Genomic DNA, 12106 nt, shown 5'->3' with positions numbered 1-12106 from the left:
TAATTGGAATTTTCAAGTGAAACGCATCCTTCTATCAAACTTACAACTTGTTAATTTCTTCATAGTTTAATCAATTGTTCTATTTATGTTTATCTTTGTTTTCAAATCTTATTAATAGATTTGTCTTAAAAATAGATCTGGTCATGCTATACAGATTTCCTATCGTCGGTTATGCAGTGGATGAGTAACGGCTCTATTTTTCCATGCACCGTACAATTCTCCGTGAACCGTTAAAATTTCTTTTTTATTTTGATCTGATGCGTTTTTTTTTCTTCTTATTATTCGGAAGAAAATATTTTCTTCGGACTAATGTGGGAAAAAATATTTTATTTTTTGCCATCATGAAAGGCATTTTGAAATTTGCAACTTTGACCTAAAAGCCCAACTTGATCCAAATTGCCTTTCGAAGCAATTTATCAATAAGTTACAAAGGAAATTCAAGGGCTCTCGCAAATTTAAGATAAGAATCATCTATTATTTTCCCCCGGAAGGAATTACGTAATTATCGTACCATGAAAGGTCCTTGAACGGATCGGTCCTTCAGCCACTTCTGATAGAGTTGATCGCTGCCGCAACTACTCCATTTTTGGACAAATAAATAGGTGAATCAGGAATATTATCCGACAAATCGTATTTCGTAAAAGGGGTTTCTGATTAGAAATAGCCTCCTTTTTGCTTTGCATCATACAATAAGCCGATCTCCACTTTTATTTGTGTTGGGCATCGGTCTGGTGTTTGAGTTTTCCACAATAACCTCGTGATGATCACCAATTACCACCAAATTACAAAATGAGAAAGAAACAGAGCCTGATTATAGGCAGAAGCTATTAGAAGATAGTATCATTCGATTCGGAAGTTTGCCTAGCGATAAAGAATGTTACAACATATGTTTATCACGTCACAAGATTGATATCAGTTTCCATTTTGAGATCAGTCATCATGCCTTTTTTTTCTTTTTTGGTAGAATTATTTTTTAACGAAGAAACTAACGCGGAACAATGTTAAAAAATAATTTCTTTTTTTGATTGGCTTTTTTGACAGTTATATTTTTTTGTTTCTCTTTCGGTACTGTTTCTTCTAAACTTCCTCTTCTCCTTCTCTCTTCTGTTATTCTCTTCCCCCTCCTCTCTCTGAAATCGTTCTCTTTGCTTATTTTTCCAATTATTTATAGATTCAATAATTTCCTCATTTTATAAAAAAAATTTATATTTATTCTTTCATTCACTCTTATCAATATCTATTATATTATCAACTTATCATTCTGCATATATATAATAAACATACAACCCAGATCATATACAACAATATAATCGTTATAATATAGTACAATATGTCTAAACTAGAAGATTTTCGTAGTGCCACATCCGAAGTCAAAAAAGAGTCAAGTTTTAATGACTCTGAATCTCCATATGTGACTTCTTCAGTATCAGTAGATGAAGAAAACTTAACTGGATGGAAGAAGTTCACCGATTCATTCAGACGTCAAACAACAGAAGATATTGCTGCTGGTAAGCAATTAGCCAAGGGGATCAGTAAGCGTCATTTGATCTTGATGGCCCTTGTGACTGGTATTGGTACCGGTTTACTTGTGGGTTCAGGTCAAGTGTTGCATAATGCTGGTCCTCTCTTTGTGCTTATTGGTTATGGTATCGTTGGTTCCTTTTTATATCCTACATTACAAGCTGCTGGTGAAATGGCGGTGAATTATTCTGATTTATCTGGGGGTTATAATAATTATCCTCGTAGATTTATTGATGAATCACTTGCATTTGCTATTACTTGGAATTATTGTATTCAATGGCTTTCTGTTATTGCTATTGAATTGGTTACTGCTGCTATTACTGTTTCTTATTGGAATGACAAGATTAATGCTGATGTTTGGGTTACTATTTTTTACGTTGTTATCTTGGTTATTAATTTCTTTGGTGCTAAAGGTTATGGTGAAGGTGAATTCGTTCTTGGTTCTTGTAAGATTATCATGATTGTTGGTTTCATCATTATGGGTATTGTCGTTAACGTTGGTGGTGGTCCAGAAGGTGAATTTATTGGTGGTAGATACTGGCATAATCCTGGTTTCTATACCAATTTCAAGGGTCTTTGTTCTGTCTTTGTTACCGGTGCCTTCTCATTGGGTCAATCTGAATTCGTTGCCTTATCAGCTGCTGAACAATCTAATCCAAGAAGAGCTATTCCAACTGCTTGTAAGTTAATCTTTTGGAGAATTCTTATTTTATTCTTGGGTGCCTTAACCATTGTCGGTTTGTTAGTTCCTTACAACTCTGATAGATTAATGGGTTCTCAAGGTGGTGGTTCTCATGCCTCTCCATTTGTCTTGGCTGCTGCTTTACATGGTGTTAGTGTTGTTCCATCCATTATTAATGCCGTTATCTTATTATCTGTCACCTCAGTCGGTTCATCTGCCTTGTATTCATCTTCAAGAACCTTACAATCCTTGGCTGAACAAGGATTTGCTCCAAAATGGTTCAATTTTGTTGATAAAGCCGGTAGACCATTACGTTCATTAATTGTTTGTTCCATTATTGGTTTATTCTCTTTTATTGCTGCCTTCAAGAAACAAGATACCGTTTTCAATTGGTTATTGGCTATTTCTGGTCTTTCCCAAATTTTCACTTGGTTTGGTATTTGTCTTTCTCATGTTAGATTTAGAGCTGCATTAAAATATAACAACATTTCCCTTGATTCTTTGGGATATATTGCATCTACTGGTACTTGGGGTTCTTATTATGCCATCGTCTGGTTTATTCTTGTTTTGATTGCACAATTTTGGATTGCTTTATTCCCAGTTGGTTCATCTGTACCAAATGTTGCAAATTTCTTTCAAGGATATCTTGGTGGATTAGTTTTGCTTGTCTTTTACCTTGGTCATAAGATTTGGACTAAGAATTGGAAATTATATATCAAGATGGAAGATATTGATATTGATCTTGATAGAACTATCTTTGATGAAGAAATCTTGACTCTTGAAAAACAAGAAGAAAGAGAAAAGTGGGACAGAACTCCATTCTATCTTAAAGCATTGAAGTTTATGTTTGCATAATATGGTTTTACGGTTTGTTTGTGTCATAGTTCTTTTATTTATTGTAAATGTTTTGGTTTATTATGTTTAATATTTATAGATAATTAGCTTTCCTTTTATTCTTAATATCACGTTTGTTATGTATCTAACTATTAGCAACTAGCAATTGCAAATCTAGTAGTATTCCATTTGATGTTTACATTGTTCATCATATGGATAACGTTGTTTCCATCTTTCTTCAAAGAAGCTAATACAATCACTAACCAAGAAATCCAGATTAACATTTTGATATGCCTGTTTCTCAATAATCTTTGCATAAGCCTCAAGTACAAATTCTTCAAAGAAATGTAATAATGCAGTTCCTTGAAATCTTATTCTCTTTAATTTAGGGAGATGTTCAACATTCAATTCTCCCTTTTCAGCAGCTTTCAATACTTCAAGAATACCTGGAATCTCACAATCTAATCTATGCCAATAGCGCATGTCGTAATCCTGTCTTACGCCGGTAATTGTATCAAACCAAGATCCATATGCTTTTCTAATATATTCGCGTAGATCGGCACGAGTGAAATCTTGACTAAATGGTGGAGTTGGTGGAAGATTCATTGTTTCTTATTTAATGTTTGTAATTGTATACTTATTGATATATAATGGGTTAAGTTATGTCTTATCGAGGTGTAATAGGGAAATACCTTTGAGTATTTATACAAAGATGAATTGGCGGTTAAATTATCAACCCCCCCCTTTCCATTTAACCCCCAGATTTTATTTTTCTTCTGGAAGGTCACGATTTGTCATTGTTCATTTTCTTAACAAATCACACCACTAACTTTCTTATAGGCAGGTTGCGTCATTCGACCAGCCTTTCCACTAGTCATGACTTTTACTCGGTTGATATGGGATTGATGGAGCATTGCTGAACATATGTATCAATTGCTTAGAAGATACCGTAGTAACAACCACGATCTTGGAGACTGGCGGTAGCTCCTTAAAAGCATTATCGTTAATCTCGTTCAAATTTTCTACATAATCTAAAAATAGTTCAAATGTATTAGTCATCGATAAACGATGATAGTAATATCTATAGTTCTCTCAATACATAATTGACATTAGCTGGGCATCGAGATTGTGAAAAATGAACCAGATGAACTAGCTAAATGGTAGCGCTAACTAACCATGAAAAAAATATCGAACCAGAAATTTGAAAATTTTGAAAAACTGAGTTTCATTACTTTGAGTTGTTGGAATTGGACAAGGCATAGACTCACACATCGGTGTTAAAGATAGGAAACGGCAGTACAATGCTTAGAAGAAACATCACCACATTCGCTCGAAGGTATATAACGACCGGGAAAAATACCGATACATTCTATCGTGCCCAAATCAATATTCGTGACATTATAAATCGACCAAATGAATACAAAACCTCAATAGAAAGAAGACAACTTCCTCAAGAGCTTATTGAAGATGTTGATTTTATTATCAAGAATCGAGAAATTCAATTCGAGATGTCTCGAAAAGTGAATGATTTCAAACATCAACGTAATGAATTAGCAGAAATGCTCAAATCCAAAACAGCTCCCAATCCACAAGAGTGTAAAGACAAACTCAAAGAAATTAAGAATGATTTAAAACCCTTAGAACACTCAGTCAAAGAATTAGAAGAACTCATATATACAAAAGCGGAAAATTTACCAAATTTAATTGATGAAACCGTCCCCACTGATCCTTTCAAAGAAGACATCGTCCAATTCATCAACTGTGCATCGGCAGAAGATGCCTTAAACCAACTTCCACCCACAGAAACATATGATCATAAAACCATCGGAGAAAATTTCAACATCTTCAACTTCTCCACCGCCTCCCGTATCTCCGGTTCCTCATGGTATTACCTAGTAGGAGACGGAGCCCTCTTAGAACAAGCACTCGTCCAATATGGATTATCTAAAGCGAGAAAATATGGCTATAAAATGATCGCCCCTCCTTCAATCGTAAAGTCAGAGGTGGTGCATGCATGTGGATTTAAACCAAATGATCAAAATAATGAAAAGCAAGTATATGAACTCGAAGGAGAAGGGAAATCATTAACAGGAACGGCCGAGATTCCATTGGGGGCATATCATTCATCAACTGTATTTGAAGCCGGGACTGATTTTCCTAAGAAATATGCTGGAGTTTCGAGATCATATCGTGCAGAAGCAGGTGCTAGTGGGAAGGATACAAAAGGGCTTTATCGAGTTCATGAATTTACAAAAGTTGAATTATTCCATTTTACTACTCCTGAAAATGCCGCTGAGGAATTGGAACAGATTAAGGATTTGCAAGTTGAAATTATTTCCGAATTGGGCTTAAAGGCAAAATTATTAAATATGCCAACTTCAGATCTTGGATCTCCGGCAATGAAGAAATATGATACAGAAGCATGGATGCCAGGGAGAGGAAATTGGGGAGAATTGACAAGTTGTTCAAACTGTGGGGATTATCAATCTAGACGATTGGGGATTAAATATCATAGACAAAATGAAGAAAAATTGGGACATGTACACACTCTTAATGGAACATGTATGGCAGTACCTAGAGTAATTGTTGCATTGGTTGAACAGAATTATAATCCAGAGACTAATGAAATCTCAATCCCTGAAGTTTTACGACCATATATGGACGGGAAAGATAAAATAATACCCAATTAAATAAAGCTGTATATAAATAAACACGTGTATATATTGGAATCTATCGTTTTTTTAGAATTCGTCTTCTGAATTGTTCGTAAACTCACCTTCTGGAATCGAACTCATCTGTGCTCGGTTACTGTATGTTGGAACACTTGCGATTCTCTTTCGGTGATTAATTGAGAACCCGTCATCTTCCTTGGAGATTTCTTTGATATTTTCTAAATGAAACTGACGAATATGCTTCATCTGTGATCCATCTTTAACAGTTGGGATAGATGCTGATTCGATTTTCAGTACCAATTCTTTGTATTTGACTTCTAGATGTTTATACTCTTCATATTTTGTAGAATAACTGTTGGAAAGTAAAGAATATTTAGTTTCTAGTTTCTGGATCTTAGCTTCTAATTCTCTTTCTCTCTGTTCAAGTTCTGAGTTCTGGTTTACCCTTTTCTCGTCTATATTGGATAACATCGCTAGTATCCTTGCAGTCGAGTCATTGTCATTGTCATTGTGAATATAATTGCTCTGTATGTCTTCAAGCTTTGTCCGTATATCCTCCAAAATGCTAACTGATTTATCATCTAAAGAAACTGAGTTCAATTCGGAAATAACACGAAGTATTATCTGCTCTACAAGATCCGACGGAGGTAATTTCTCCTTGATATTGTCTATGTTTATTTGAATCTTCTCCATAGTAGAATTGATCGTTCTTGTTGCCGATGATAGACTGGAAGCAACCTCTGACTGTTTGGTACTTAACACATGAAGTGAATCTTTGGTTTCAGCACCAGATTCTGCTACCTTGTCGATAACTGTTTTCAATATCTGTTCGTCTTTACTAGTTGCATTTGAATTGGTTGATATACAACTCTCCAAACGCGTATATTTTTCCTCGATGGATTCGACGAGCTTAGTGAGATCATTCTCAATAGATGTAAATCCTTCTTTAGAACTTTTTGTTAGACATGTCTCCAATTCCTTGACATACGTTTTCCATTCATCAGCATCGCGTGACATGGTCTCTTGAATCACATCCTTAATATTATCTTTCGAAATATTCAATCTTTCTTCAATCAACTTCCTAATCTTCTCATTGTTAGAATCATTCACATCAAGCCTTTCCAAAATGCTATGCATATCTGCCTTAGTAGCATTTCCTTCAGTCATAACCTCTTGTGAATAGGAAACTACATTCTCCAACAATCTATTCAAATTTTGATTATTATTCTTCAGTCTATCTACCAATTGTCCCAAGTCGACACTAGTTTGTTTAGATTGGACTTGTATGTCATGCAATTGGGTTTGTATTTCTTCTTGGGTGAGATGTAATAAGTTGAAATGATCTTCAAATTCTCCACCTTCAAGAATCTTCTTGTGGTTGGTGGTGTTATTAATATTTGGTGATATTGGTTTTAGGACATTTTTATATGTTTTTGGACTAGTTGATGTAACCCCAGCAGTGAAATTCTCTTTATCCTCCAGCATCTTAAATACGGTAATTATCTGATTGGTGAAGAGTGATTTATGAAAATTGATTTTGGTTTTTTGTTTACATTTTTTAAATCTACAGAAAAATTATCAACAAACAATCAAGAGACAGATATAATTAATTATAAAGTTTAATTAGTCCAACTTCATGTAAGAAAAAGTGTATAACTGTTCTAATAAAGTTAACTGCAAATTATTCAAAGATCATATTAATATCAATTAATATTATGCTTAAATAAAATGTCTTCAATCTGAATCCGATAACTTTCAAGTGTCTTTCAGGTGTCGTTTTGAGAACTGTAAAAACTCATTTTGAGAACTGTTTTTTTTTAAGAACTCGATTGAGAAAATTATTTTTTTGAGAATAAACATAGGAGGTTTGATTACTCCGAATTTTAGTATGCAAATGTGTACTATACGTGTAACAAAGTTGACTCGGAATAATACAAAGATATTAAATATATCAATTAATTAATAGTTCTCTTAACAAACATGTAATAAATCTGCAATCCATGTGTATGTCTCCAGATAAATTTTTCAATCTTTGGCTGAAGAATTTTTCCCTCATAGGCTGAAAGATTTTTCTATCATTGGCTATGTAGGATTTTATGACCTCGGGTTGCTCAGATCTTTCGGTCACGTTACATACATGTCTTCGCATATAATAACATTCCTTGATATTTGAAACCTTAGGCTATTATACTTCAGGCACAGAAGATGACATTTATGCTTACTATCTCTATTAGAAGGACTACGTTGAGGGTCCTAAGATGGGTTCTTGTTTAACAAGACATTTACAAATATATTTGAGTATAAGAATGTTGGGTTATTCTTGTAAGATTTTTACTGATTTAATGAAGTAATTTATATTTTTTTGTTAGATTTTTTACCTTTCCTATGCATAATAGCGGGTTAATCAATACTTAAACCCTTCAGTATTGTTTAACTACAAACTTACAACATCCCTCTGTCTAATAATCAACTTATATTAACACAAGTCAGATACTATATCATCTAAAATCCAAACTTACTTTTAAAAGCAGAACTATACATATTCTTCTTTTGTTCTTCAACAGTACCTGTCACAGCCTCGCTGGCATTATTAGCATAATCATTAAAAGTCTCTTCCACACTCTGTATTCCCTCTTGAATTCTCTTCATAAACCCTTGAGTACCAACACCGCCAGCCAGACCACTCGTGCCTGTTCGTCTAACAGGTTCATCATATGGTTTATCAGAATGCTGACCGCCTCTTGCTCCCAGTATATTATATCCACCGTATCCTTGACTAACATTAGCTTCTGGGCTAATATTATGCGCTAATTGAGACTCTGGATTCTTGGTTGGTTTTCTATTTGGTCCTGCAATCAAGAGTGATAGATCGTCAACAGTCATAGCTGTGGACTGTCCTTTAGCCCATTGTAATGCACCTGCGGTTGGACGAGGTGGGATAACGGCAGTTTCATTGAATAATAAATCAGTAGTTGGTTTGTCTTTAGAACGACCCTTTTCATAAGTTGATACATAAACGGATTCAGTTTTGGAAGAACGAACAAATAATTCACCTGATGATAAAAGATCGGAATGTTCTGCAAGTCCAGAATCTAATGATGATTTCACTTTTGAATAAACTTCCTTGGGCATTCTTATATCTACTATATCAGTAAGTGAGGGCAATGAACAGAATTTAACAAACTCTGATTTCATTAATATTGCCAATACTACTCCTTGATCTTGATAATTGACAACATTACATTTGAAGCAGGTCTCGTCAACCACTTTATGGGATAATTTCGTCTTAGGGACCTTAAGTACTCTAATATCCCGATCGGATGTGGCAATGACATACCCAGGAACTACAATCCCTTGGCTTAATTTATTGAATGTTGTCATCTCTGCAACTGCCGATGATCCATCTTCAGCTCTAATTGGAATCAATTGAGAAATCTTAGAAGCTTCTGCATTCCCATCACTACTTCTATAATTCAAATGAATAGTTTTATCAGCAAATACAGCTTCAAATCCTCCATTGGCCATTGGGATAATCTTAAAAATAAGTAAATTCCCTCCACAATTAGTACCCACTAATAACAAAATGGAAGAATATCCATCAGTTCCATATTCCATAATTGCAAACTCAATAGAAGTAGGATAACAATTCCCAGAAACAGAAACTAAATGTTGCAGAATGCTTTCCAAATTAAGAATCACCGCCGGACCACGGGAAATATCACAAACGACCAATCTACCAGAAGTATACCCAACAGCTGCAAATCCGACATTACTCATCTTCATAACTGAGATTTCCTCAAGTGGATCCAATTGAAGGAGATACAGAGGTAAGAAGGATGCTGACAGGGTAATTGATCCCAGGATTCTACCTCTCAAATCCAATAATTTGGCATTTCCACTCAGAAAAGCCACCGGAGAATCAGCATATGTCTTTCCAGTGTGATTTCCAGCACCTCGGTTTGGATTCTTACCAAATTTACAAATGACAACTTCTCCAGTTGCTAATCCAACTAATAATTCTCGATTCTGGAATGCACAAGAAACATGTTGGACACGAAGTGCTTTTGGTTCACCGTAGTCATATAATGTTTCACGAAGACCGATTTGGACCACGGATTCCATTTCTCCTTGTTCTCCTTTAGTCACATCTAGGAATCTAACTAATCCACCTTCATGACCCATGACAAGAATATTCCGAAGTGAGTCATTCATCCCGATAGATCTGGGTAAGAACCCGAGATTTACTGCTGCACCACCGGTTAATAATGGTGTCATACGAGAATTGGACCCAGTTGAGACTCGATTGGATAAAATACTATACCAATCTACTCTTTGAACTTCCACGACGTCATAAGAACATAATGGCGGATGAATGAATGAGAATGAAATAGGTAATATAACAGAACCTAAATCACTATTACCTTGCCCACCAGCAGAATCTGAAAATGTGATTAAATAAACTTGTCGTAAATTGGAAATCAATAATAAATATTCCGGATCATGACCTCCATGGAAATATGGGGACCCATTAGTTGTTATTGGTTGGATTGTGGTTAATCTTTCAACTTGATCAGTTTTATTGAGATAGAATGTGATTGGAATCATTCTTTGTCCTGATGTTGGCAGAGCATAAAATTCAGATTGTTTATCATAAGATGTTAAGGAATATTTTAAGGTATATCCGAAATCCAATACATGAAGGAGATTAGTACTATGAGGATCACCACCACAAATAATTAATTTTGTATTTTCTGGATCTTCTCCACAAATCCATTTAACTTGTTCAATTGGATTAAAAGCTTCTGGGACTTCCAAAGGTTGACCAGGTTTATGAATATGAGTATCGAATATAGTTCTTGCTTCTAAAACAGTGGCATTGGGAACATCCCAGAATACAAGGGTATTGTCAACATGAACAGTAACTGCATGTAAACCATTTGGATGGAAATGAGCTTCTTTAACTTCTGGAGCAATATCTTTAGAACTTCCAAATAATTTCTTTTTACCTCCATTAAGAATATATGATGAATAATCATATGCACGACAACCTTTTGAAATCAGATATACCATTGCACTTTTAATTTCTCCGGAAGCTAACGAATAAACAACTGCACAATGGGAATAAGCAATCAATACAGTTCCAATATCACGAGGATGCCATTCAATGGATACGACTGGAGACATTTTCTCCTTGGGTAAGATCTTTTTCTGTAAATTATCAACTCTAAATGGAGTTAAATTTAATCGATCAACATCATAAACCATTAAACTTCCATTGCTCAATCCTAAAATCAACCAATCTAACGCCGGATCTGCCTCAATGGCAGTTACAGCACCTGAAAACAGATGCGTACCTAATATTGTCTTTGAATGTAATGATAAAATAGTTAAACCAGTACCTGGTGAAGAACATACCAAATAAACCCCTTTAACAAACCGTAAAAATGTAATTGGATGTTTGATATTAAATTCAAATATAACTTCAACATTTACTTGTCCGTATACTCTAACATCATTATTAGTTGTAGAGACAGCTAATAAAGATTGAACAGGATCGTAAGCAACTGCAACTATTGATTGTTTAGGAATACCTAATTGATTAATTACTTTTAAATCAATATTTTTGGCTTTAATTCCATCAGGTGAAAGATCTTTAGCTCCTGACGTTTTAATGATATTTGAAACTGAACCAAGAGAAAGTGGTGCTTTCCTCAGCTTAAGCTTTGAGAACATTTCTTGTATAGTTTTGATTCAATTGTAATAAAGAAGGCGAAGTGGTTGTAAAATTCATTTGATCTCGATTCGTGTAATTAACAGGATCCTATAAATTTAGAAGTGAGACATTCATCTGGAAGTACGATATGTCGCGACATTCAATATGTCGCTGTTTATTCTTTTTGTTAGGGGGGAAAAGAACCTCCACGTAAACACGTAAATTTATCTTGAATTTTTCAGCAATACTCTCGAGACTGATCACTTTCTCCTGGAGGACCTATTCTTTCTTATAGAAAATCAAATAGAAAATGGTATGTGTGGAGAAGACTCTATATACCCTCAATACAGCACAATTGACTATGAGCAAATACTAACAAATTGACTACAGGCTCTTGATAAATTAATTGGACTTGCTATGCTTGCTGTTGCTGCTGTTGTTTTCACATATTATACTGCATGGGTATTTGTATTACCATTCGTGGATGAAGATAATATCCTTAATAGTTTCTTTTTACCAAGAGAATATGCCATCAAGTTACCTTTATTATTATTAGCAATTGCTGGATTAGGTGTGGGAACTTTTGTAGGGAAAGTATTGGTTAAGAATCAACAAAAGAAAAATAGTAAGAAGAAAGCTTGAATGAGGATGGTGAGTATTCACCGTTCCTTTTATCACGTTTGT

The 12106-nt window shown here is 34.8% G+C and overlaps 6 protein-coding genes across 6 annotated transcripts; 3 read left to right on the top strand and 3 right to left on the bottom strand. All coding sequences in view use genetic code 12, as the record gives it.

The window, feature by feature from the left end:
- Positions 1-1330: 1330 nt before the first annotated feature.
- On the top strand, positions 1331-3058 carry GNP1 (amino acid transporter; the record flags this gene model as incomplete). The annotated part of the gene is made up of 1 exon (XM_049407912.1): positions 1331-3058. One exon carries the CDS (start codon positions 1331-1333, stop codon positions 3056-3058), a length of 1728 nt encoding a protein of 575 aa, XP_049262701.1.
- A 153-nt stretch (positions 3059-3211) lies between these two features.
- J8A68_003998 (uncharacterized protein) lies at positions 3212-3643 on the bottom strand (the record flags this gene model as incomplete). Its single annotated transcript, XM_049407911.1, has 1 exon — positions 3212-3643. One exon carries the CDS (start codon positions 3641-3643, stop codon positions 3212-3214), a length of 432 nt encoding a protein of 143 aa, XP_049262700.1.
- A 695-nt stretch (positions 3644-4338) lies between these two features.
- On the top strand, positions 4339-5727 carry J8A68_003997 (putative serine--tRNA ligase; the record flags this gene model as incomplete). Its single annotated transcript, XM_049407910.1, has 1 exon — positions 4339-5727. One exon carries the CDS (start codon positions 4339-4341, stop codon positions 5725-5727), a length of 1389 nt encoding a protein of 462 aa, XP_049262699.1.
- A 51-nt stretch (positions 5728-5778) lies between these two features.
- On the bottom strand, positions 5779-7194 carry J8A68_003996 (uncharacterized protein; the record flags this gene model as incomplete). Its single annotated transcript, XM_049407909.1, has 1 exon — positions 5779-7194. One exon carries the CDS (start codon positions 7192-7194, stop codon positions 5779-5781), a length of 1416 nt encoding a protein of 471 aa, XP_049262698.1.
- A 1017-nt stretch (positions 7195-8211) lies between these two features.
- SRO77 (putative Rab GTPase-binding protein) lies at positions 8212-11442 on the bottom strand (the record flags this gene model as incomplete). The annotated part of the gene is made up of 1 exon (XM_049407908.1): positions 8212-11442. The coding sequence occupies one exon, from the start codon at positions 11440-11442 to the stop codon at positions 8212-8214; it is 3231 nt and encodes a 1076-aa protein (XP_049262697.1).
- Positions 11443-11732: 290 nt separating this feature from the next.
- Positions 11733-12064, top strand: DPM2 (Dpm2p; the record flags this gene model as incomplete). The annotated part of the gene is made up of 2 exons (XM_049407904.1): positions 11733-11735; positions 11813-12064. The coding sequence occupies 2 exons, from the start codon at positions 11733-11735 to the stop codon at positions 12062-12064; spliced, it is 255 nt and encodes an 84-aa protein (XP_049262696.1).
- Positions 12065-12106: the final 42 nt, after the last annotated feature.

This window comes from Hemisphaericaspora subhashii (assembly GCF_019202705.1).
Source record: "Hemisphaericaspora subhashii strain CBS 10753 chromosome Unknown scaffold26, whole genome shotgun sequence".
In the NCBI taxonomy this organism is placed as follows: Eukaryota; Fungi; Ascomycota; class Pichiomycetes; order Serinales; family Debaryomycetaceae; genus Hemisphaericaspora; species Hemisphaericaspora subhashii.
Note: the sequence above shows the minus strand (reverse complement) of the source record. Positions and strands in the feature narration are given on the sequence as shown.